This window comes from Phytophthora cinnamomi (genome assembly GCF_018691715.1).
Source record: "Phytophthora cinnamomi strain GKB4 chromosome Unknown Contig118, whole genome shotgun sequence".
Lineage (NCBI taxonomy): Eukaryota > Oomycota > Peronosporomycetes > Peronosporales > Peronosporaceae > Phytophthora > Phytophthora cinnamomi.
The window spans coordinates 1-20,935 of record NW_027151051.1 but is presented as its reverse complement, the minus strand read 5'-3'; the positions used below and the strand labels follow the sequence as shown (position 1 = coordinate 20,935).

At 54.7% G+C, this 20,935-nt stretch overlaps 5 protein-coding genes across 5 annotated transcripts; 1 reads left to right on the top strand and 4 right to left on the bottom strand.

Annotated features, from left to right (window-relative positions):
• Positions 1–197: 197 nt before the first annotated feature.
• Positions 198–1,342, top strand: IUM83_19820 (Serine/threonine protein kinase; the record flags this gene model as incomplete). Its single annotated transcript, XM_067944888.1, has 2 exons — positions 198–1,125; positions 1,296–1,342. The coding sequence occupies 2 exons, from the start codon at positions 198–200 to the stop codon at positions 1,340–1,342; spliced, it is 975 nt and encodes a 324-aa protein (XP_067781300.1).
• Positions 1,343–3,545: 2,203 nt separating this feature from the next.
• Positions 3,546–4,640, bottom strand: IUM83_19819 (BZIP transcription factor; the record flags this gene model as incomplete). Its single annotated transcript, XM_067944887.1, has 2 exons — positions 3,546–3,892; positions 3,953–4,640. The coding sequence occupies 2 exons, from the start codon at positions 4,638–4,640 to the stop codon at positions 3,546–3,548; spliced, it is 1,035 nt and encodes a 344-aa protein (XP_067781309.1).
• Positions 4,641–8,645: 4,005 nt separating this feature from the next.
• Positions 8,646–11,339, bottom strand: IUM83_19818 (uncharacterized protein; the record flags this gene model as incomplete). Its single annotated transcript, XM_067944886.1, has 1 exon — positions 8,646–11,339. The coding sequence occupies one exon, from the start codon at positions 11,337–11,339 to the stop codon at positions 8,646–8,648; it is 2,694 nt and encodes an 897-aa protein (XP_067781297.1).
• A 71-nt stretch (positions 11,340–11,410) lies between these two features.
• On the bottom strand, positions 11,411–13,331 carry IUM83_19817 (uncharacterized protein; the record flags this gene model as incomplete). Its single annotated transcript, XM_067944885.1, has 2 exons — positions 11,411–13,051; positions 13,122–13,331. The coding sequence occupies 2 exons, from the start codon at positions 13,329–13,331 to the stop codon at positions 11,411–11,413; spliced, it is 1,851 nt and encodes a 616-aa protein (XP_067781310.1).
• A 252-nt stretch (positions 13,332–13,583) lies between these two features.
• On the bottom strand, positions 13,584–17,247 carry IUM83_19816 (uncharacterized protein; the record flags this gene model as incomplete). The annotated part of the gene is made up of 2 exons (XM_067944884.1): positions 13,584–15,305; positions 15,724–17,247. The coding sequence occupies 2 exons, from the start codon at positions 17,245–17,247 to the stop codon at positions 13,584–13,586; spliced, it is 3,246 nt and encodes a 1,081-aa protein (XP_067781318.1).
• Between the last annotated feature and the right edge of the window lie 3,688 nt (positions 17,248–20,935).

Below are 20,935 nucleotides of genomic sequence, written 5' to 3'. Positions count from 1 at the left end.
AGAATATGCTATTTGATAATTTTGGACAGATTTGGATTTTGAACGGAATTTCGGACATTTTCTGGAAGCGTTTTGGACTGTTTAGAAGTCGTCCAAAACCATCCCTATGCCTGAGGCTAAGCTGCTCTCCTCGCTCGGCTGCGACTGACCCACGACGCAGTATCAACCAAGTGCGGATCCAAGAGCTCCACCGTCGCCTGGACGTCATCTTCGAGACTCTAGGGGTGGAGGACTCCACCCAGTGGAGAGCCGAGTGGGATGCCGGTTGTGCCCAACAATTGCAGGAGCTGAAGCGTCTAGCATCACGCTCACCCTTCGTCCTAGCCAACGAGGTGGGTGGCGACAAGAAACTCAGAGAGGCTCTGATAAGTCTTAGTAGTACGTTTAACATGGACCAAGACCCGGAGCTGCTCCAACTCGGCCGAGATTCGTTTGACCGCGTGATCAAAGCCAAACGAATGCATGGGCTCAAAATCTTCGAGTGGTTCATTTCTGGAGACGACATCGATTACGAGGACGAAGCTATTGGTGCGGTCGGGACGTTTGCCGAAGCTCGTCGAGGCACGTGGTTCCATGACGGAGAACGACAAGACGTGGTGGTCAAGACGCTGCTCTTCAACACAGAGGGCGAGGACGAAGAGAACTTCCACCGCCAGCTCGCGATCTGGTACGGTCTCTCGGATCACCCCAACGTGCTGAAGCTGAAGGGTGGGAACCCTTTTAGCTCGCCACCGTTCTTCGTGTGCGAGAATGCCCCCAACGGGAACTTGCTGGACTTTCTAGCGGACGAATCGAACGAGGGTTTCTTCTGGTCCTTGTTCTTGGATGTGGCGAGGGGGATCCAGTACCTGCACAGCCAACGCATTGTTCATGGATCTCTAAAGGCGGTGAACATTCTGGTAACGGGCGACAACACGGCCAAGATCGCCGACTTCGGCTTCAGCCGCATCCGCACTATCTCGCTCAGCTTGAGCGATAAGGGGTCCAAGGCCTTGTCCGCCGCCATTCGATGGAAACCGAAGGAGCAGCTGGAGGAGAGCGCCTCGGACGGACCGCAGTTCGCGTCCGATTTGTACGCGCTTGGCATGAGCATGCTAGAGGTCGTCACACAGGAATCTCCTTTCGGTACGTTAGACGACGACACAGTCACCGATTTGGTTCTGAATGGCAAGCTCCCACCGCGCCCCGAACAAGCATCGGATGACGCATGGGATCTCATTCTCAAACTGTGTGCCTCGGATTTCCGCGATCGACCCGGTATCGACGACGTTATTGACACGTTAACCTTGTTCCAGACGTAGCGGACCCCGTGGCGTCAAGGAGGATCCGAGTTGTTGGATGATGTGGAAATACTCTCGAGTGGAATTGCTGCCGGTGCCTCTGGAACTCAAGAGCTACAGGAACTCAAGAGCTACAGGACTCATCTCGTCCCGTGAAAACCACATTAAGGTGTCCTGAGTGTGACTCAAGAGCTTGTTCTGGTGACTCTTATTGCCGAACGTGTGGGTTCTTTTTGCAAACAGATGCGGTGTGCTTAAATTTCTCAGTTGGCATGCAGTTGACGAGTTAACTAGCTGCCAATATTTGTCCAAATGCTTAGTGAAAGCAACAACTTGTGATATTCCGGAAAATCTACATTCCATTTCATTTTTTAGCCCGGTGTGGAGGCTTAGGTTGATGGCCGAAGTTCCAGTCGACCTTGTAACGTGGCGAGCGCCTGGTCGAAGACGAAAGCCAAGTCGTCCAAGTTGCCGAGCAGGCGTAGCATGGGTGTCAACACGTCCGCTTTACCTTCCACGCTAAGTACACGGCCGTTCTCGCTGTCCCACACAAACGTGGTGTGCCCGAGAATCTCTACGTGCTGTCCGAGAAGTTTTGCTGCGAGGTTTTGTCCTCGTTCGGACACCGACAGCTTCGGAAAGGCATAGCGCAGCATGGATTCGCATAGGATGACTTTCGTCTTCGTAGAGGCGACTACTGAGCCGGCCGGGCTGTTCTCCAAACGCACAACCTGGACCTCGAAGTTTGGTTGCGAGAGGGAAATGAATCTCCAGCGTTCGAGCATTGCGCCCACCCCTCGTCCGTTCTCGACAATCACGCCCGGCGCCATTGTTTGCTGCAGAAAATCGTGGTGGGTGGATGATTCGTGCAGCGTTTGCATGCCTGGGGCGTTGCAGCGCTCCGATATCGGCACGCACGCCATCAATGCGTAGCGGAAGAGGCGAAAGTACTCCGCCACCACTTTCCAGGGGGTCGTGTTGTCAATGAGGCGGGGAGAGATGGTCTTGTGCTGGAACTCAAGCTTTTGAACCTCTAGACGAAGCGTTTGAACTTGCTGGTCGAGGGTAGCTGCACGATCTTTCAGCTTCTTCCTGTATCGGATTTGGACAAGACGTCGATGCTCTCGCTTCCGCTTCTGAGCGTACTCGTCGGGGTATAGTGATGTCTTGTGCTTTGTTGCCAGTAGTGTCGTATCTGGGTATCTGGCTAGGGGAACTCTCGATGCTGGAACGGTATCGCGTACAGCATGAGGTCTTGGCGACGAGTTACTATCAAGCCGCGCGGTGATACGCTGATTCGCAGGACCGAATCCCGGAGCTAGTTCTCTTGTGTGAACACGGTCATGGGCCGATGGTCTGCACCTCACCGTGGTGACCATTTCGTCACTGAGCCAGCGGTCGTTTGGTGGATAGAGCGCGCTGTTCATTGATTTTTGAGGGGCGAAAGAACTGCGGTTGACGAGATGAAAACGCAAGTGAATGAGCGACGGCTGCTTCGGCAAACGGCAAAACTGTGGTGCCAGTCACACAGAGTATGAGAGAGATCATAACGCAAAACGAGAATACATCAGATCGCGAGATCGACGAACACCCAGCTGCTACAGCAAGGAACTCGGAATCAGCCACGCTTTGGCAGCGAAGACTTGAGGTGAGACGATGATCCGAGAACCGACAGGAAGCTTACATAGTGCGTTGCTCTTGTGTCGTCGAGGCAAGTGTTCGATCGTAAAAGTGGATTCAGCTTTAGGAGGTTTAATATAAGTGTCCATGTAATACATTGTTATGCGAGTTCAACTAGTGTTCTAGGACGCCACAAACACACGAGCAATCCAAGAAATCGTTATCATTTTGCCCATCCAGCTAGAGTTTCATTTCCGTGATCTACAACATAGCTGGTGAGCACGTCACAAGCGCCACAAGTCGACCTGGGATTCTTCTCACAGGAGTATATGTAGCGAATGAAGCGTTACTATCTACCGTACGCCGCAACGATACCGTAGCGGCATGAGGCAGCCCAAACAATAGTATAGTCAGTATCCTCCAGAAGCTAATGTACTCTACTTCAAACGGTGGACTGGCCTGGACAGTCTTAAAGCCTTCAGAGTGACGTCGTAAGCTACTCACACAACCATGTTTTACGTTTAGGTCAATAAAGACTGCATGTAAAACAGTATTGCCTTCGTTTCATGAGTTCGATCAGCTCTAGCGTCTCGCAGGATCTTTCTTCTCGTTATCAGCGATCCAAACGAGTATTGACCCAAACACTTAATTAATCTTCAGTCGCCCGTCCAGCGTGAGGAGGGCTTCGTCAAAGGTGAAAGCCAGGTCTTCAGCGTTGCTGAGCAGATGCATCATGGGCGTCAGCACGTCCGACTCGCTATCGACACTCAGCACCCGACCGTTCTCGCTATCCCACTCGAATACCGCAGCACCGGAAGTCTCGAATCGCTGCCCCAGAAGTTTGGCGGCAATACTTCTGCCGCGATCACTTGTTGCCAACTTCGGGAAGGCGTAACGCAGCATAGCTTCACGGACAACGACCTTCGTCTTAGTTCTAGCGACTATGGAGTCTCCGGGGCCATTCTCGATGTTGACAGCCACAATCTCGAAATCTGGCAGAAAAAATGACACAAACCTCCAGTATTCAAGTAGCGCATCCGCCCCACGCCTACCCTCGAACATCACATCCGGTGCCATAGCAACTTGGAGGAAGTCCCGATGAGCGCGTGACTCATGCAAAGTCTGCCAGCCAGGTGCGTTGCAGCGCTCCTCCACCGGCACGTACGCTGTCAAGGCGTAGCGGAATAGACGGAAGTACTCCGTCACCACACTCCACGGAGTCGCGCTGGCAATGATGCGTGGGGAGAGACTTTGGTGCTGCACTTCGAGTCTCTGGACGTCTGCACGAAGCGTTTGAACTTCCTCCTCGAGAGTGTTTTCATGGTTTCTCAACTTCTTCCTGTAGCGAATCTGGGTCAGTCGCCGGCGCTCTCGGTGCAGCTGAAGAGCATCTTCATCGCTGAGCTTATCGTTCTTGGCATGCGTTGGAGGTCGGTCGGTAGTTGTCGCTGGGTTCGTAGCTCTTTTGCCGGAATGACGAGGTACACCTTCAGTCGAGACTCCAAAGGAAGTCGGAGGTGTTGGAATGTGGTCACGTACAGCAACGCATCCGTACGTCAACGAGGAGTTGTGGTCGAACCGTTCGGTTGTACGCGTGCTTGTTGTCGGAGGACTGAAGAGCGCTGGGCCTGGTTTGTTTTCACGATAGCGGCCGCGGACAGAAGTTTGTCCACAGCTCACAGCGCCGATCACTTGGTCGCTGAGCCAGTGGCTGTTGGGTGGGTAGAGCGCGCTACTCATTAAGGCTTGAAGGTTGTAGTCTACTCGGCGAAAAAGCAAGTGAGTGACCGATGTGTACATCCAGGGTGAGGTGAGATGCCCGTAACGCTAAACATGTATGCACCACATGGTCCGATCCTAAGATGGCGGGGCAACTGGCTAGGTACAGTATATGCCAGCCCCTCATCGATAACGAGTGCAGGCGTTACTCTCCCACGCCGTTGTGGTCACAACCATACGAGTGATCACGAATGTCGTTATGGGAGGAATTTGCATCCGTGATTTTCACTGAGATTTGTCAATACGATTGCGAGTACTACTGATGTGTATTAGACTAACCTCAGTATTGGACCAACATACAAATTTCAATCAATAGTATAGTACGCCAGAAATAGTAAGTTGGTTCTTGTTTTTGCAATTTATACAAGTGATGTCATGTTGCGACCTTCGTTTGGCAGAAACGTCTGGACAACGTACTAACTATACAGGTTTTGTGCTTGAATCAATTAGTACCTGTAGCAAACTCCGTGTCCGTATGTGACTGATCCCCTCCTCCCCACTCTTGACGCTAACTAATCTCGACTTACTCGTCCCTTAACGAGCGCCTAAACCTCGCCATTTTACGCTTCCATCCTTGCCTGACATATACCTAGAGCTCGCCAGAATGCTCGCTGCTGTTCTTTGGTGTGGCCCAACGTGGATCATTTATCGTCGGTACCAACGAGGGAAGATGGATTCGACTAAAAAGTAGTAATCCGAGTAAGGAATTCGCAAAACGCTGTGGCAAACAGGCAAACACGTTTGCAAACGTGTATATTAAGGTCACAACTTGTCTGCGCAGTACGTAACGTACTGCGTATCACTACGTTGATTAGGACGTGAGTGCTAGGCTGGGTGCTAGGCACCAGCTACGCTACCCCTGCATGGAGCAGAGCGATTATGTGCACATTTGATGATCAGGAATATGATAGTACTGTTACAGTACTACTGTAGTAGTACCTCCCTTATCACTGAATCAGTAGTTTGCCTTCGTTTTAACGAATCTCACTGATTTATGGAAATTCCTCCGTCGAGAAAGCTCACCGCAACCCGTCAATACAGTGCACACAGCGAGACGCCATCACATGCTCATTTTTCGTACGCTTATGGCATAAGGAATGCTGAGGGCACCGTACGTACCTACCTGGAGATAACGGAGTCCTAGGCGGAGCAATCATGTTACCTATCGTTGAGGTCACTTCAATTTCTATTCATGAGGGAGTGATAGCACCTTGCCCTTGGACAATGCCATCACATGCAATCACTCTCCAGCTTTAATACTAGAACAACTATCGACTCAGTTTTTTTAGAGTACTCGAGCTATCTTCACAGATGACGAAATGTACCGGGGAAAATAGGACGTCCCCAGAGCGCTTCACCACCGAAGGCGTTCATATCATTGTAGTTTTTCCTCGACAAGTGCAACCGAGTCTTGGCGCGGAGTCGGAGGCCATCTGTTCTAGGGCGTGTCGCACGGACCCTTCTCCAGACGAACAGCCTCCATCTCGAAGTTGGGTTGCGAAATCGAAACGAACCTCCATCGCTCGAGCATCGTCTCCACCCCATGGTCGTCGTCGATTATCACACCTGGTGCCATCGTTGTTTGTAGGAAATCCCGGTGCAATTAAGCGTCATAAATGCATTCCGACTTCGGGCTCGTGCATCGCTTCTCCGCTGGCACAAACGCCGTCAGGGCGTAGCGAAAAAGCCGAAAATATTCCGCCACCACATTCCACGGGGTTCGGTCCACCGTAACTCGCGGCGAGATGATTTGGTGCTGCAGCTCGAGCCTCCTCACTTCTTCACGAAGCGCTTGCACTTCCACCACGAGACTGTCTGCGTTCTTTTGCTGCTTCGCCCTGTACCGAAGCTGCGTGAGTCGACGACGTTCTCGGCGGAGCTTGACTTTCTCTTCATCACAAGTTTCTGCGTCGTCGTTGTTTTGGTCTGCGGTGCTTATAGCGGAGTGAGAATTTTCTTCTTCTGCAGCACGACGTAGAGGATACTTGAGCCTGGGGGGTCTGTCGACGACGGAAGCTCGTGTTGTGTATCTTCTGAATTTCTCGTGAAATCGATACGTTACCCGGGATCTCGGTTCATACGTGAGTGCGAGACCAAACTCGTGTCCAGCACCGTCGACTTCAAAGCGTTCGTTATCCGAGAGACTGTGGGTCGCTCTCATGTTGTGTTGTAAGACTGAGCCGATCACGGCGTCGCTCAGGCAGCGACTATTAGGCGGGCTGAGGGCGCGGTCAGTCATTGCTTGTCGGGTCTTGGCTGATGTCACTGCGGCGAAAGAGTGAGTGGTAGCTCGGATCACGGATTCTACTCACTTTGATGCGACGTGATACCGACTCTCGAAGCGTAACGCGAACCCAGCATACACCACGTGACCACAACTGTGATTTGATGCGATGACGGTGCGACGAGGTAATCATGGCACTCTCCGTAACGAAATTGTGATGACCCACGAAAAGATGTACGCCAGCAGGAAAACGTTACCCCTCGACCATGGCAGTCGGCTCTCCAGCTCCCTTGTCGTCTTCACGGCCAGAGCTTCGCGCCCAGTAGTGATAGAACAACACGGCCACAATTTTGACTTTCAATATGTAGGTACTTCTCACCTGTCTGTAGTGATCTCTTGGTCAAACACAGGTAGTGGGGAGGTGCATTACTCGTAGCGACTGTGCGTAGTAGCTGCAGATTCAACGTAAACAGCTCAGGGCGTCGCCATTCAAATGAACTTATCCAAACTTCGCTGGTCTCCCCCAATGCTAGTACATGCAGTTCTGTCTTGCCCTCACTACAATGCTTCGTCGCGCCTCGGGTAGAAAACTGCATCATTCCAGTCGGGCAACTTTCAATCGAAGAACAGTTGAGCCACACGATTCACCATCAACCGCCTTGTGAAGGCGCTTGCATTCGCAGTCGTATGTATACTTCCATGGGTTGTTGGGGTCCGGGATGTAATGCACGAGACCGATGCGCACCAGGGGGGGGATCTAGCATGTCACTGACTTTGGTTAGCTTGCTAATCGTACTCTCAATGGATGCCTCCCACTGTTTGACGTAGTCTGTGGACAGACAATCACGTGCCACCCCACCGAAAAGGAGATAGCGATGTTCAAGCAGCTCGTGAAGTATACCGACGTCTCTGGGTTCTTCTTCGCTAGTCAACCCGGGGGCAGGGGGTCTAGATCAAGTTCGAGCTCATTGATGGCTTTTTGGAACTCGTCACACTCCCACACCGGCATGAACAGCCTTGGGTGATGTGGGCTTGTTTTGATCTTGTCGAACCAGGCCTCGTCTGGACTCGTGAAGCACACCATTGGAACGTCCACAGGGCACGAATTCGGTGGTCCATTGTACAGGTGAATTTAGTTGGCGTTGGCCTCGATTGCCGCCCTCTGGGCATGTCGAATAACTTCCTTCATTTCCGAATCATCGCCCGAGGGCTGAGCCACCGCTTGCTCGTTTCTCCACTCCACCAACTTCGTCATCTTGGACTTGCGCTATTGCGTTTCGAACGAGGCGGTGATGATCGTGGCATCCTTGTTCTCAAAGCTGTAGCGCTTCAAAAAGTACGCGTAGAAGACCGATTTGCCAATGCCTACTCCGTCACGACCAGACAGATAAACGGTCAATTCTTACAGTCTACGAGACAGCTCAGCAACCTCTTTACCTGGCGTCCCTGTGATCGTGGCTGCGTCCGCGACTCTCTTCAAGAACTTCAGCACCATGTCTTGGGGTAGTAATCGCGCACGTAGAACACAGGCTTCTTGTAGCTGTGTTGCATGGACAGCCCCTCCGGAAACGCCATGGAGTCACTGTGCTCCCAGGTGAGCGCGGGCGCAGGTCCGACAGCTTCCGCCTTCTCTTGCATTTGGTATTATAGCGCCATCCGCTTAGGCTCGTTCGGGTTCGTCGCGATTTCACAAGTGGGGGATTCTTCGCTGGGAAGGGTGCACATGAGGAGAGCGGGGCTTTCTAAGAAATGACCACTGATTGAAGTTGACCTCCCTGTTGGCACTCCGATGGACCGGTAGTGGCTTCTGGTCCTTTGACAGTGACGTGGCTGAGCAAATACGCGAACTGGGCGTGAATCGTAGGCGCGTCGAAAGCTTCCGGGTGGTGACCCGCGCTCATTTTGGCGGTAATGCGCGCCGTGTCCGGGAAGAGGAAATTCGGCAACGAGTCGCGACGACGGGTGTTTGACCTCGGAGCTAGTGCCAGGACCGGTTGGTCACGGTCGTATTGGATGCCTTCCCACGGGGTTGCGACCCCGTCACTCTCAGCTGCAGCGTCGTGTAGTTGACGCATCAGATGCCAGAATCGTGCCCAGACAAGTTGAGACGACACACCAACATAGGAATTCCGTCGACCCGGATTCCCGGACAGCTTTTGCTGCTGTTGGAACTCGTGACGCATTTTCTGGAAGCCCACGTATCCATCGAGGAGGCATTTCAAGCAACCGCAACCAGCACCTTCGCAAGCACGTAGGAAGTGTGTAGGAGGTAGGTCGCGAGCCAACGCCTCTAGTGTACCAACGAAGAATCCACGTACATGAGCCCAGGTAGCTTCCATGTCTGTCACCTCATTCACGACGCCATACAGATCGCCGTCGCCTTGCCACACAACGCGGTCAAGTTCATGCTCGCGCGCAACTTGCAGGAACACTTCGGCATTGAGCTGGTCGCACTGAGTTCTTCGCAGCGTATCGCTGTACATCAGTAGGATATCGCCCAGATCCCGAGATGCGTCGATGGACAGCACGATCTGAGTAAACTCCGCCGACGTCAGCTGGCCATCGCCGTTCACGTCTCCAGCACGGAACGCGTCCAGCAAGTGACGCTCGCGTCGAACTTGCTCCATTCGCCACTCAGCTACCACCAGCTGCAGTAAATGGTCAACATTCAGCACTTGTTCCCCACTCGTTGGCTCTGCTACAGCTGGTGCCGCAGCAGCAGCAGCAGCAGGAGACGACAACACTGCTGTGGAATTCCCTTGCGCTGCGATCGTCGCCAAGTTCTCGCAGAACGTGGAGACAGTAGCTTTGCGCATGTCTCGGAAGCAGAGCTGCGCAATTTCTTGGGCGCGATCAACCGAGATCATCCAAGTCTCCTTGTCCGGAACGCTGAGCCGAGCACCGAAGCGCGATCGCTTCGAGGCAACAGGAGCGGTGGTGTTCTGTGACATACCGCGTGAATTGCCAGCGTTATTCATCAAAACTCCGCTTCCGTTGGCAGAAGACGGTGTCGTGACTGGTCCTGGGAGGTGGCTTGCCATCATCGTTCCTGTCAGATCGTCGGACACAATGCACTCGAGAAACTGCAAGTAGTTTGTCAGCTCCGACTTCGGGGCCTCTTCGAAGCAAAACTGCGCGAATTGCTCGACGCGCAGGTGCTGTACGCGGTAAGCCTCTATTGCGCATGAGAAGGCTAGGAGGTGCATGTCCGCGATTCCTGGTAGTCCATAGCTGTGAAGAAAAGACTGGTACACAATTTGCGAGAGTGACAACGTCCGCCCACTACCGCGCGAAGTAGCGTACGGCACTCGCTGCTGCTGGTTCTTGCGCCTAGTTGCAGTCAGCATTTCACTGTACGCGTCCGCGATAATCTTGAGAACATTCGCCAAGGACTTCTTGGCGAACTGAATTAGCTGATCGGTGTTCATTCGCCACGAGGTGATCAGACCAGAAATGGCACGAGGCACCGCCGCGCTATTGATCTTCTGGTAGCGGTCCTTCTTGCTCTTGCCACCACTGCTTTTACCGAGTAATGCAGTCAGAGTCAATGGTGCAGCTTTGATTGGCGACGCCGATGGCCGAGAAGATTTACGAGCAGAGGACGTGCCGTTTACAGCTCCACCCGAGAGATCACCAACCTCCTGCTCTACCTCGAAAGTAGTTTGACAGCCAACGTCCAAACAGCCAACTTTGACGTACTGTTGCCATTCCATCGGCTCGGATACAGCATTGACGGCGGTTAGTCTGCGCTTCAATCTACGCGACAAGTTCGCACCTTGAACTGCCTCTGGCTTTCCATCTCCGGCATTACCAAGCGCAGTCGCGTCAGGAAGATCAAGTGCATCTTGGAGGATCTCTAACACTTCGTCTTCTGGTTTCTGGTCGAGCAATGCCTTCAACGCCTTCTGGACTTCCGAGCTTCCTGGTCCTTGGAGAGTAGATTGTTCTAGCTCTTGAACAGGCGATGCTGCTCGGTCAACGACATCGGAAGGAGCTTTATCACCTGGCGGAGGCGCAAGCTTTGAGAGCAATGCGGCTCTATCCGCGGCACTCAACTGGCCCAGCAATTGCTGAATTGTCTTTTCAGCAGATGCCAGGGTAGTTTTGGCCTGTTGAACTGGAGGCGGTGGCATCTTGCCGTTTGCAAACGGTTGCAGAGCCTGTTTGAGCGCAGCCAGCCTCGCTGAGCTCTCCGTTTCGTTCAAGACGTACTCCATGATTGCCTCTAACCAGCGTACTTTCAGATCCGCCTTCATGCGTGATATGTGCGTTGCGGGATCACTGAGATCAGGTGGCGTGTTCTTGGCCGCCGTGGCAGCATCTTTCAGGTTTTGAATCTTCTTCTTGTAGCTATCCGTCGGGTATTTAACATTGATACGATCAATCCACGCTGCCCTCTCCTCTCGTGATAACATCTTGAACAGTGTCTTCAGCATCTTGAGGCGAATAGCTGCGATGTATTCGTGGTTCACGTCTTGCGGTGTAGCAGGCGGCGACAGCGACGACGCTACGCCCCGCCGTTGCCTAAGTCTTGCACCATTACTAAAGCCTTGGACCATTGCTCGTCCAGAGGGAAGCGCGTCCAGCACTTGTCCATGAGTTGGCCGCACTCCTTCTCGCCCAGCATCAACAAGAACGTGTTTGACACCAGCTGTAGTAGCTGCGCGCTGGACAAGTTATGGTGCCGCAAGTAGTTCAGCATTATCATTCGGAAGCGATCGATCGAAGCTGCTGCTGACGACTGTGACATGGGACGCCCGTCGTTTGTGTCCTCTTCAATCTCGATGTCAAAGTCCGACGCATTCATGCTGGCCCGTCGTAGCTTTCGGGCCTTCCGTTCGTTGTCGTTCTTCTCGTATTCCTTGGACAGCAGATGCCACCGCGCCTCGGTCAGATAAGCAGCTAGGTCGCTCAAGAAAAAGAACTCCATGTCGGGGCCCAGCAACTTCAGGAAGAACACGTCCTTCGGACTAGGACGTGATATCATCTCACCTCCCAACGCTTTGTCGTCCGGCAAATCTCCGACTTGCCCAGAGCACGTGGCGAGGTACAAACGGAAGAGCGACTCCCCGGCATTAGGCAGGGCATCCACCACAAGCTCCAGCTGATCCATGCCCTCGGTACAGCTCAGGCTATGCAGGAAGCACATCTTCCCGTGAAGGTCGAAGTGCTCGAAGACATCTCGGAACGAGTCTGCGTCGACCAGCTCCACGATGGCACAAAGGATCATATCTCGGCCGCTGGAGCTGAAGCTTGCCGCGTTATGAGTGATAGCGCGGCAAATCTGCGCACTTGTAGCCAGCGGCACATGTACCGGGTAATCTGGATCATCGATCCCCATGGCTTCCCTTCGACTCAGTAACAACAAACCTTGTTGCTCCTGCAATGCGTTCACAAGCTGGTCTAGCATTGACGAGTTGGTCGCATAGACTTTTGCGATCCCAGCTTGGACGTGAGCGAACGGCACATATTGGAAAATTCGAGCCACATCGTCGACGCTCACGGCTCGTAGCACATTCGGGTCTGTGATGCTTCGACTTGCAAGTAGCGTCTTTTCCAGCTCGCTAACCCGATCAAAGTACGGTGTGCGGGTGTAAAAGCTTTGTACGAGCGCGGACATCGCCTCGGGTGAGGTGGAATCTGTTACTATGGACGGCAACGAAGCATCGGGAAGATATATGGCACCTTGGATTCCGGCTGACATCTTCTCCAACAGCGTTCGGTAGCATCCGACGATCCCTGGCATCTTCAGCAGTGTGGCGCAGCACGCCGCGGCTTCCACGGCATTCGGCCTGCCGACTTGCTCCACATATCCTTCTTGCACCTCGTCCAGTTTGACCTCGGTAAATACGGCGAATGAAGCGAAGTTCCCACGCTCGACTTCGTACGACCGGATCCACTCTTCGACAGTCTCGCCCGAAGCCAGGTGGGCATTCAAACGCTTCAGCTGGATCACCTCGTCGTCCGAATCTTCTGGACTGACAGCTCCTTTCGGTGCACGAGGTGAATGAGGGATAGCACCATAACGAGACGGCGACGACGAGGCAATTGATAGATGCCGCTGTTGCTGATGGTGTCGTGGAAATCGCGGAGACCCTCCCTCTAGCGGATGAAGTCGCTCTCGAGCGTTCTTCTTGCGCTTCAAGTTCTGTCATGACACATAACAAGCGTAAGTTCCATCTCCAGAAATTGAATCGAAGACAAGTAAGTGCACGCACCTTGATTGAAATCGCGAGTCCGCTACCGCTGCCGACTTCATTCCACGTGCTTCTTCCACCAGAATCCCCAACAACCTCTGTAGACCTCGGGCTGGTTGGGACCAAAGACACTGGAATATATGCCCCTGCGCTGGAACCCGAGGCTGTAGGAGTTGCTGGAGAAATCGCCGACACCTTGTCGGACCGCGCCGACCCTGCATTGCCACTCATGGCTTCGTCTGTCGACGCAATATTGCAACGCAGCAGCAGCACGCGCTTCAACCACTTGATGTCGAAGGCGCTGGGTGCTCGTTAGTTCACAGGCGTTTCATCGTCTTGCAGAGCGTCACCGCATCAGCATAATTAGCACCTCAACACAGCTCAGCTCTGGTCATTGTCACACATGAATGGTACGTGTTAGTGTTGGCCTGGCAGCACAACTGCAGTTCACGGCCCCGTTAATCTTCACCAATTTCCTCCGACTTAAATCTGCTGAAGCAAAGAGGCATAGGTGTCGCGTAGCACCTGCTCCAGAAGTTGTCGCTGCTCTTGGGGCTTCCCTGTAGCCTCTGTTGCTGCCCTCCGACCGCTGTCCCTGCCCTTGCTGCTACCCGACCCACTTTGCAGCTGTCTCTGCAGCTTCAAGAGGAAATGCACCAGCTCCGCGCTGAGGTCGGCATTCTGCGAGCACGCGTGCACGATCCAGGGCAGCACCTCGCCCAGCAGGTTGACGTAACCAGCGCTGTTCTCGCCCGAGCTCCCAACACCGTTGCGCAACTTGTTCCACACCACGCGAAGCGCCTGCTGCATCGCCGCACTCTGCTTGCTGCCGGAGAGATGCTTAGCACACAGTGAGAGCACCACACGTAGTCGGAAGCGCCACTTGGGCAGGTCCTTGTCAGCGCCTTCGGCCACGAACTCCATCAACGGCTTCGTTCCTGGCGTAGTCGAGCGAGAAGATGAAGAGCCTGACGAGTTGGAAGCAGTTGGCGCCATCCAGTGATCCCACAGAAGCTTCATCGCTGGCACATGCGCGACTAGCAATGGCACCAGCGCGGCATCATAGCCCTGCGTGTGAATCGCCAGCAGTAATCGAGGTGGCGGTGGAGAAGACACCTCTGCGTCTGCGGTCAACAGCTCTTGGACGATAGTACACAGAAGAGTACGACTTTCCTCGGCTACCTCGTCGTCGCTTGGTTCAGAGACCAACGGAAGCAAACGCTTCAAAATGCCGTGCGTCAGCAAACAGTCCTGCAGAAGCTGGTGCTGCTGCACACTGGCAGTGGTAGACGAAGCAGCAGCCATGCCTTCCACAGCCACCAAACTCGGGTCGCACTTGGTCACATGAACGTTCGCTGCCGCTCGCACGTCGCGAACAAGTCCAAGCAGCATACGAAGCAACGCTGGTTGGCGGAAAACTCCGTCATGGGCGTCTTCAATAACGCGGAATGGTTCCTCCAATACCTGCATGTATGTCAGTAGCTGCAACGTTCCTTGGTTTGTCTGCACTTGTTGCTGACGCCACAGCGCGTCCGGGAAGCAGAACGCATGAACCAGTCGCATCAGTAACGAAATACTTGCTCCTTGCTCACGACGTGCGCGGCTCTCATAAAGAGCTGCCAGCTGTGCGCAGAATGCAGCCACTTGTCTGCGTGATGACTCCGACTGCTTCGATGATAAAACCGCGTACGGAAGAAAGCCATCTATCAGCACCTGCAGTTCGCGCATCACAACGGCAATGGGTGCCGACTGGAGCTCTAGCAGTAGTGCCTGGACTGCCGTCCACGAAGCAGGAGCCTGGATAACGCGGACGCTTGGCAGCTCGCCGCGTTTTCGGCGTCGGCGGAACCAGCTGCTGGCCAGGTCGCGCTCCGCTTCATCGCGAGGACTAGCTGAAAGAGGGAGCAGGTTCAACGTCGTTCCCGATGATACTGACGCCGTAGCAGCATCGAAAAGCTGCGGGTGCTCCTCCATCATAAGCTTAAGTAACGTTGGCGCCACATATTCAAACGCGCCACCCTGGTCGCCATGAGCAAGAGCTTGTGTGACGATGTTTCGGAGTGGGAAGGCGCTGAGGTCGTAGTGCAGGCAAATATCTGCGCCTGGCCCGAGCGCAGTTGACATCGACGCGCCCGACACCACCGACGATGTAGAGACCAAACTGCTGAGCTTGCTCCCAGCCACCATCGTGGCATGGCGGAGGCGCTGGTTGAATTGAAGCGCGTACGTGAGACCCAACACTCCACGCGCCCACTCCACTCGTGATCCTGCCCCTGTTGGGGTCATATGAAAGTGCTAGACACGGCGCCGCAAGCCACTTCGCGAGGATAGAGCTTCGTAACGGGACAATGGACAGCTGTAGCCGGCGCGGAGCTTGTGCGATGGGGTACTCAAACGCCATGACGTAGTTCTCGACCCATTCTAGCAGCAGGCTCACGAGAAGCGGGTGAACTGGCAAGGCTGCTTGTTCTCCGACTTGAGTGGCCAACCAGCTTTCAAGTTTGTGCGCGTGGTGGTGGCGCAAGAAGGATTTCTCACAAAGCAGTCCATGCAATCCGCGCAGTGTGAATTCATGCTGGCCATGGCCCGAGGACACCGCATCTAAAGCTGACACACGAGTTACCGGCGGGAACGTCAGCACCTCCCGCGCAAGCAGGTTCTCTGTCAGGACCGGTTTAAGAACCACATCGCCGAACACGTGAAGATATTCCGCCCGAAGTGCCTGCTGCACCTGGATGCCACATCCCGCAGCGGACGTCGAGGCGGCATTGCACGTATCGCCATCAAACCCAATCACCGACGCGAGGAATGGCACGAGCGCTGGCGCCTTCGTGTAGAACAGAACCGCAGAGACGACGAACAGCGGCCCCGCTCCAGCATCTCGCGCGTGGAACAACGCCACCAATACTTGTTGAGAGAGAGCAACCGCGGCCTTGGTGTGTTCATTCTCTGTCCCGGCGCTCTTGCTCAGCGCCGGCGCGAGCGGGTACCACACGAGCACCACGACAATGAACGCCAAGCTGATGGCGCGCGACGACGTGGACGACTGCGCGAGCTTGTCGAGGCTCTGCAGCAGTCGAATCCGTTCCTTCTCCGTGAGCGGGAAGCTGCCGAGCACCTGGAGTCCAACACACACACCCAGCGCCGCCGTGAGTTCATAGGGCGAGGATTTCAAGTCCGCGTTCTCCAGCGTGTCCAGCAGCACGGCTCGGATCTTGGCCAAGCTCGTCGCCGCCTCCTGTTGGAAGTCACCGGTCGTGGCAGTCGCCTCTCGACTGGCCAGCTGCACGTACGTCCTGAGCGCGGACCCGGGCGCGCCGTCCCTCTTGAGCCACTGGTACAGGAACACGGCGACATCTTGTCGGCTCATGCCGTCCGTCAGCAGCTGCAGCGCCATGGCCGCGCAGTGCAGCGACGCGCTCTGCGCGCTGAGCTTGTCCCGGAGTCTGGCGGCGTACAGCGGCGTGAGTGCGGCTAGTTGCACGCAGGCGCGGCGCGCGTTGGCCAGCGGCCGCGCCTCCTGCTCCTGCTGGGCCATAGGCTTGTTGTCGTCCGCGACGGCGGCCACGAGCGCGTCCAGCAGCGGCTCGACACCCGTGGGGTCGTTGGCCGCCAGCCTGGCGAGCAGCGCGGGGCCCACGGGCACGGCCAGCGCGCGGCGCGCCACGGCCTGCACGTCCAGCTGCGCCTGGAGCTCCGGGCTGGCCAGCGCGAGCGCCAGGATGGCGGCCACGTCCTCCTGGTACACGGCGGTGGCCAGCAGCTCGCCGGCGTCGCGCGCGCCCAGCAGCCACTCGCCCAGCACGAGGCGCACGCGGTCGAGGGCGGAGCCGCGCTCGAAGCGGCGGAAGGCGGGCTCTGACGGCGGGGAGGAGGGCGGCGTGAGCTGCGACGGCGTCAGGCTCGAGAACACCTGCGCGTACAAGCGGAAGGCCGACGCGCGCGGCACGCGCAGCAGCGTGGCGTCCAGGGCGGAGGCGGAGCGGATGGAGGCGGCGCGGCGGGACGTCTGCAGGCGCGTGAGCAGCGGCAGGAAGGGCGTGAGCAGCGCGTCCAAGGACTCGGCGGACGGACTGGCGGCGGACGCGGCGCGAGGCAGAGACGGCAGCTCCCCCGCCGCCACGAGCGAGAGGAGAGCATCGGCCATGGCGACGTTTTGACGACGACGGGGAGGTTTTTGACGACGGAGGAGGGGTTTTTGACGACGGGACGGGGTTAGAGTGTCGAAAAGTGTGTTTTCGACAACAGATGTCGAAATTGGATATTTTGGACGGTGCGCCTGGTTTTTGTGTTGAATGCAGCATCAGCTGGAGGTACTGCATCCTGTGGTGGCGTACTTATTAATACTGCAAATGATTCGAGCGCGGTCGACCTACGTGACGACACTTTATTCCGGTTCCTCAAAATGTCAGGCGCATGAACTTCCAGAATCGTGCCAAGCCGCTTGAGTAATCTACGAGTCGAATTGAGAACTGATTGATGGAATGAAGTTACTCCTGGCGTCACCTAGCAGCTAGACTACTCATGCTGCGCTGTGAAGGCACGACATGTACCCACGGCGTGGGTGCTGTTGAACCCAGATCGAAACTTAGATGATGTTAACCCATGCGCCATGGAGGGTAGGCACTAGTGTCGATAGGGTACAGGACAGTCACTTCGGTTGGCACCGCAGCAAGATGTACCATCTTGCTGAAGCGGTCAACGAAGACCACAACACCGGCCAAAGATGAAGTCCAAAGACATGGACTTCAACACTCGACGGAGTCGGTAGTGATTGTAACGGAGCCTGCGCGAATGGCGCAGGCTTTACGCGTTGGCATACCTCGCAAGCACGGATGTACTTGCGCACCCACTTATACTGGTGGTGCCAGTAGAAGTCGCGCGTGAGAAGGACGTATGTCTTCTCACGTCCGAGATGTCCCGCAGTCGGGGCATCATGATATTCGTACATGATCCTGAGTCGCATGTCATGGTCATTCGGCACGACAACGCGATCCGCGTTGTCGTCGACTGCACTATAAATAAGCAGACCGTCGTGCACTCGAAAGCGGTGTGCACGCGCACGAAGGTGCTTGGGCAGCTTCTGACGGGACTTGTCAGAAGGCGCTGTGCCATAGACCAGCAAGAGTTTCGTGTCCGCGTCGTGCGCGTACGCGGTTTTCACGTCGTCCAACAAAGACGATGTGGGCGTTCTCGATCGCATGGCGTCAATGACATTGACGTCAGCAGCTTCTGCGTAGTCCAGCCGACGTGATATCGCGTTGGCCACCACATCCAATCTTCCGGGTTTGTATTCGACCCGGGAGTTATACTCCGCAAAGAATGAGAGCCATCTCGCCATTCTTTGTGATATGTGTGGTGGCTTCACTGCAGTGCGCAGTGATGCATGGTCGGTGTAGACCACGAATGGTCTACTTCCAAGTAGATACACTCGGAACTTTGCGAGCGCGTATTTCATGGCAAGGAGTTCCTTGTCATGCACCGGATAATTACGCTCAGCTGACGCGATTTGTAACGGGGTTACACGCACAAGTGGCTACAAGCCACTTGTGATTTTAACAGATAAGATATCTGTTAAAAGTTTTAGATACTTCCTCACCTTGGTGTAAGTCACACCAATGAATACATTGAAGTGGGCCACCACAATGAGTGGTCCACACCTACCTAAAGATCCTATTGGTAGAAAGCAGCATCTTTTTACCAATTAGAGACGTGCATATTGGCGGGGCTCTGACAGCCAGCCGCTGCCAACCCCTTTCATAGATGATAATCGGTTTTAGCAGGTTTAGGAGGAAGATCAATTTACAAACAATACAGTTCTCATTTTACCTAACATAAGTCACTTGGAGTCTTTATTTGATTTATATTATACTTGTGTACTCAAGTATAATTAACTCAAGTTATTACTAAGTACTTACGCTTCCTCATACACGTTGCGCAACGTGTAAGCTAAAGTAGTGAGTCAAGTTAGACCCACTACACCTGGTAGCACTTTGTAGTCCGTCCAACGACCGACTGCTTGACGTTCGTACGAGGTATACGAACGCGGAGCCGAGAACCACATGAGAACGGAGGTGCCCACGGAGAGCTCCAATACCCCTGCAACGCATGTTGCACGCGCCGACTGCCCCCACCTGTCCGACCCAGAGTGGAAAGCCCTCCAACGACTGTCAACAGTCATTGGAGAAGCGGCGATAGCTACGATGCTGCGTACGCTATCGCCGACGGAGCAACATGGTGCTGCTCTGGGCTTCATCATGAAGGAGCAGCGTGATGCTGCTTCCTCAGTGACGGCGTCGTCAGGGACGACACCACGTGCTCAACCATTAAAGTTGAGCGTAAGCAATTACGTGGGAAGAGAGGGCGAGCCTCTCCTCCGATGGCTTGTCGAGCTCGACACAGCCATAGCGGCTCGACGCATCGTCGACCCGCTGTCGAAGGTCGCGTTCGCCATGTCCTGCCTTGGCGGACGCGCAAGGAGTTGGGCGTATGGGCGCCGACTCTCCGATCCTATGTGCTTCAGCACGTACGAAATATTCAAAGAGGGCTCAGACAAGCGCTTGAGCCCCCCGCAAACGAGTTCCGGTCGAGGGCGGAGTTCCTCGACCTTCAGCAGGGTAAGCATGACGTTCATGCTTACGCGCAGCGCGCACGATACTTGGTCTCAAATATCGTGACTAATCCATTGACGAGGCGACTAAAGTCGTCACGTTCATGAAGGACTGAAAGATGGGCCTGTGAAGATCTATCTCTTCGGAGAGTACCCGAGTACTCTCGAAGCTGCGATTACTCGCAATGCAAGAAGAGTTTAGCCTGCGGCAGGCTAAACCCCATGCAAACGTGCCGAGGCCGCAACCGCGCCAGGTAGCGAGGACGGGAGGTCCAGAACAAATGGACCTCTCGAACGCAACAACTGCTGGTTACCAGCTGTTAGGAGGTAACGTCCGATGCTTCCGTTGCGGAAGGATCGGTCAATCATTACTACGGTGGGAGCAACGTCTCGCACTACAACGAGCTGCCAGAAGTGACGCTAGGTAACGCCGCGACCAAATATGGTATGAACATCCAGGCAAGCGCCCTACTCAAGTCACGTGCTGTATTGGATTTGGGGCACAAGATACTGAGACTGCAAGCCCCAGTGAGACTGGCCTCGTTGAAAAGGTAGATGAATGTGCCTGGTCCAGAATATCTCAGTGCTTTACCTGGAAGAGAGCTGTGAGCGACTCCCCTCGTGGCCTGTAGGATCAGCGCCTGATTAATCTTGTCTGACTCCAGAGGCCAATGAGTCTGGACTGAGAGGTAAAACAAAATTAGCCTCTTGGATGAACAGGTGTCATCAATGTGAAGACCCTGAGAAGTCATGAACGCAGCCCCCTGCACAAAAAAACAATGAGGTTTGAAAATGACACGTCCTGGAATCTTATATGGTCCTGACTGCAGGGAGTTCTGGGGCAATGCCGTGTGTGGCCTGCACCCAAAGGCACATCCGGGATAGATCTGGAAAGATGCAAGTGACACTGGGAAAGTACTGGACGCGCGACAGCTGGAAAATGAGAGGCCGATATCCTCCGCAAAAGGCACGAACCAGTGCGTATTCACCGGTCCATGGAGACAAAATCAACAGTGAACCACACAGATCAGAAGAAAACAGGAACAGGTGATGTAGGCCTACGTACCAAACCAACACCCAGCCATGCAGAAACAGTCCCCAACTGAAGAGGGTCAGGGTTTGACGCGTCGGTTCCTGGACACGTAACTCGCGAGGGTCCGCCAAATGAAATCGGCGTCGAGGGTGACAAAAAGGCGGCAAATGCAAACTGGAACCAGCTTGTCGA